This window comes from Dreissena polymorpha, chromosome 6 (genome assembly GCF_020536995.1).
Source record: "Dreissena polymorpha isolate Duluth1 chromosome 6, UMN_Dpol_1.0, whole genome shotgun sequence".
Lineage (NCBI taxonomy): Eukaryota > Metazoa > Mollusca > Bivalvia > Myida > Dreissenidae > Dreissena > Dreissena polymorpha.
In genome coordinates, this window is record NC_068360.1 from 19,131,085 (window position 1) to 19,133,858 (window position 2,774).

The 2,774-nt window shown below is 32.8% G+C and overlaps 1 protein-coding gene across 1 annotated transcript; it reads right to left on the reverse strand.

Moving 5' to 3' along the window:
- Positions 1-509: 509 nt before the first annotated feature.
- Positions 510-1,689, reverse strand: LOC127835478 (uncharacterized). The gene is made up of 2 exons (XM_052361923.1): positions 1,233-1,689; positions 510-925 (listed from the first exon to the last, which is right to left on the reverse strand). The coding sequence occupies exons 1-2, from the start codon at positions 1,687-1,689 to the stop codon at positions 510-512; spliced, it is 873 nt and encodes a 290-aa protein (XP_052217883.1).
- Between the last annotated feature and the right edge of the window lie 1,085 nt (positions 1,690-2,774).

Sequence of the window (2,774 nt, forward strand, 5' to 3'; positions counted from 1 at the left end):
AATATTATTTTAATATATACATTCGATTTTGGATCAGAAATCCGTATTTATGAACCGATTTTGCATAATATTAAATATATATATGTATATATTCTATATTGATGGTAAATATTGATGAGTTTATGTAAATATAATTTATCATATACAAATAAAATAAATATGTTTTACATCGTTCTTAGTCATATAATTTATGTTAGAGTTAATTTCTTATTAAGAGTTACATTTAAACGTAAGACGTTTCAAATAAGTGAACGTCATAAAAGATATCTATTGAATATGTTTAACATGTCGGTTTTACATTATTGTACAATTCTTAACTAAACCAATACGCAACAAAAAAGTAATTAGGCATTGATAAAAGGACGTAATGTCAATTTTTATATACCTTATGACTTTTATATGTCTTTCAATGAATATACACATTTGCATTTCATCATAATTGCATTCGCGTTACAAACATGCCATGTAACCGTTCGCGTAGTATTTTACATATTTCAAAGTATTGCCTTTTAATTGCGAATCAACATTCCAGCAAAACTGTTCCAATAGTTGACATCATCTTGGTAGACCCCATTATCGGGTAGAGTAGACCTCACCCAGACCTTTTCTCCCATTGCAACCATAGCAAAAGCTTGCATAGTCACGCAACCATAATAGTTCGCATGCCCGTGTTGTGATCTTTGTACAGATTTGCCGTCATGGACAATTTCAAAATAAGACGTTTTTCCACTTATTGTGCAGTACTGTACGGTAAACATATATACGCCCGCTACGGATGCTGTAAATTGTCCAGTGTCAGGATCATATCCTCCGCTTACGTTAACAAGGACAGTCTTGAACACAACAGCCTGGTGTTTAGTATATGTGAACGAGCCACTAGGCTGAAGACGGGCATAGAACATCACCACGGGTACAACACTCCCAGCTGAAAGAACATGTGTTTATCTAAAGTTAGTTTTAAAATGTTATGTTAAATGTAATTCGCCAGAACAATCGCAAAACAATGTATTCATATTTCTGTAAAAACAAATTGTTTAAAGGAAATTCTAGTGATAGAATACGCGTTTGTTTTTCCAGAAATAACGGTTTTATGATTAATGAATGATTTTGAAATTAATACAAATAATAAAACAACCAATTTTAACATACTATAGCAATAAAATCAAGATATAACATCATAAAAAGAAAATATTATGAGTCGCTTAAAATCGAGATTTACAACTAAATAGTACCTCGTAAAATATCCACTTCCTTCGACATCTTTCCCAAAAATGACTGGATCGAGGAGTTCATTTCTGCAACATTTGCTGAGACATTCCTCGTCCCTAAGTTGATAAAGTCGTCAACGTTACTTCTAAGTTTCTGCTTCATAACTTCAAAATCCTTAACATTCTCTGACACGAGCAACTTGACAGTTTCAGAGACGTTCTGTTTCGTTACTTCCAGTCCTAGTATGACGTCATTTAGTGTGTCGTGTTTGTCCTTGATTTGCGTCAAAGTATGTTCAACTTTTGCCTGAGTTTCCGTTATCTTGTCCAATGTATCTTTCAGAGCCAACTCGTTTCGGATAACCCTTTCTAGCAGCTTCTCTTCATACTCATATTTCGAGCATACAGGACAAGACGGCTCCAGAGCAAATGATATTCCGAGTATGAATAAAAATATCCAAGAGCCCACACAATTCAGCATTGTTGTATATTTATTGAAATGCGTTGCCTTCGTAACGACGTTGACAAGATGCAGGGATCAAATGTACTTGGAACTTCTTCTCAACACGTTTAAATAGAAAGGCTTGTTTACGGTGAAGAAAGCAGAAGTGGCATCACGAAAATTCATGCTAATGACATTAAATGTTAATTACAACGGGTTGAAATGTGTTTATGATTTTGTCTCTTTTCATCGATGTTATTATAAAGAGATATACCGCATGCGTCGAAACAAGTCTCTTTACATCAGACTTTTAATTGCACTGTAAATTAATGACCGGTATCTCTGCATGATATAACGATCCAAAACAGATGCCTACCGGTCGACATCATAGCTCCGACAGAAACATTCTTAAGCGGAATTCCATAATTATGCTGGCAAAAAAAAAGAGGTAAAACGCTTAATAATCCAAGCGTATCGCCTGGAATCCTGTAATGAATTATAAGTTTCTAAAAAATATCAACATCATTTTTTTTTTACTTTAACGACCTGGATTGTTTAATGATTTTGCATTGATTTTTCCCAACAAGACACTAATTCAGTATTTCTTGAGTAAGATAGTTTTATGAGCAATGTGCGAACAACAAGAAAGATATTTAATAATAATACACTTTAAACAATTCACTGATTAATGTGTGTTCAACACCATGAGCGTTTGAATCTCGTATTGTGCAAGTTCGATGCACTATTTTACAGTCTTACTCCATGAATTGATGTTTGTACGCTTTTCGTTTTGAAATTTGAAAAACATAACAAAATGAACAAAGATTAAAATACATTTGAGTGTGTGAAATAGCGACTTACATAATTTAAAAAGCTACGCCCCAAACCATAACTCAAATACCTTGAATGGACTATAACAGATTTTCGAAAAAAATTAAATGTCATAAACTTGTTAATATGTACTTACACTAAGAACTCAAGCATTATTTTAATATCAAGAAAAAAACGTGTTTTTTTAACACTGCACTTTTCGCGATTCTAACAAGATACCTTAGAAACTTTTTGTGTTCTTGAAACAGTTTGGAAATTTGTTCTTAATGAAATTATCAAAGATGATTTTAGTC